Source organism: Uranotaenia lowii, chromosome 3, assembly GCF_029784155.1.
Source record: "Uranotaenia lowii strain MFRU-FL chromosome 3, ASM2978415v1, whole genome shotgun sequence".
In the NCBI taxonomy this organism is placed as follows: Eukaryota; Metazoa; Arthropoda; class Insecta; order Diptera; family Culicidae; genus Uranotaenia; species Uranotaenia lowii.
The window spans coordinates 218,622,850-218,623,518 of NC_073693.1; the positions used below are offsets into that span (position 1 = coordinate 218,622,850).

At 44.2% G+C, this 669-nt stretch overlaps 1 protein-coding gene across 1 annotated transcript in view; it reads left to right on the plus strand.

Annotated features, from left to right (window-relative positions):
* Window positions 1–265, plus strand: part of LOC129753094 (uncharacterized) — a 24,642-nt gene extending 24,377 nt beyond the window's left edge. Inside the window, exon 2 of the mRNA XM_055748895.1 lies at window positions 32–265. Within this exon, the coding sequence (XP_055604870.1) occupies window positions 32–265 (234 nt within the window). The remainder of the gene's footprint in view (window positions 1–31) is intronic.
* Window positions 266–669: the final 404 nt, after the last annotated feature.

Here is a 669-nt window from a genome sequence, read left to right on the forward strand (position 1 = left end):
AATGGAGACGTGAATCAACGAGGACAACCAGAGTTGTCGCAATATGCTGGATACCGAAAAGTTCAGCAGTCGGACGAAGCACATCGCCACAAAATATCACTTCGTTCGAGACGTCAAGCAGAAGAAGGAGATCGACGTCGTATATTGCCCGACTGAAGACATGGTAGCCGATCTATTGACGAAACCCCTTTCGGCTACACCACTCAAGAAGTTGGCGATCGACGCTGGATTAGAATCAACCGATCGAGGAAGAGTGTTGGAGTAGGCCGATCTCAGGTGAAACTAATCGCAGCAATCGAGATACTCCAATGTCATTAGGTCATAAGTTTTTTCAATCTCTCGCAAATATAACTTCAATCTTCCAAGACGTGTTTTCATTAACTCTGCGGAACCCCATACTTTAACCCCATACTTCAAGAGATTTGTCTCGTCGTAGTAATGGATGAGACGAATAAAAACATACACATCATTAACAAACAAACAAATTATTGTAACTATGGTTCCCTATGCAACCGGTTATGCAGAGCAAACTCGACGACTTTCGTAACCTCCAAGGTAGCAGGTCTCAGAGTCAATGTCGGAAAGACCAAGTCGATGGAGATCAACACAGGAAATCCCTCCAGTTTCATAGTAGCAGAGCAACATGTTGAGAAAGTGGAGTGCTTCCAG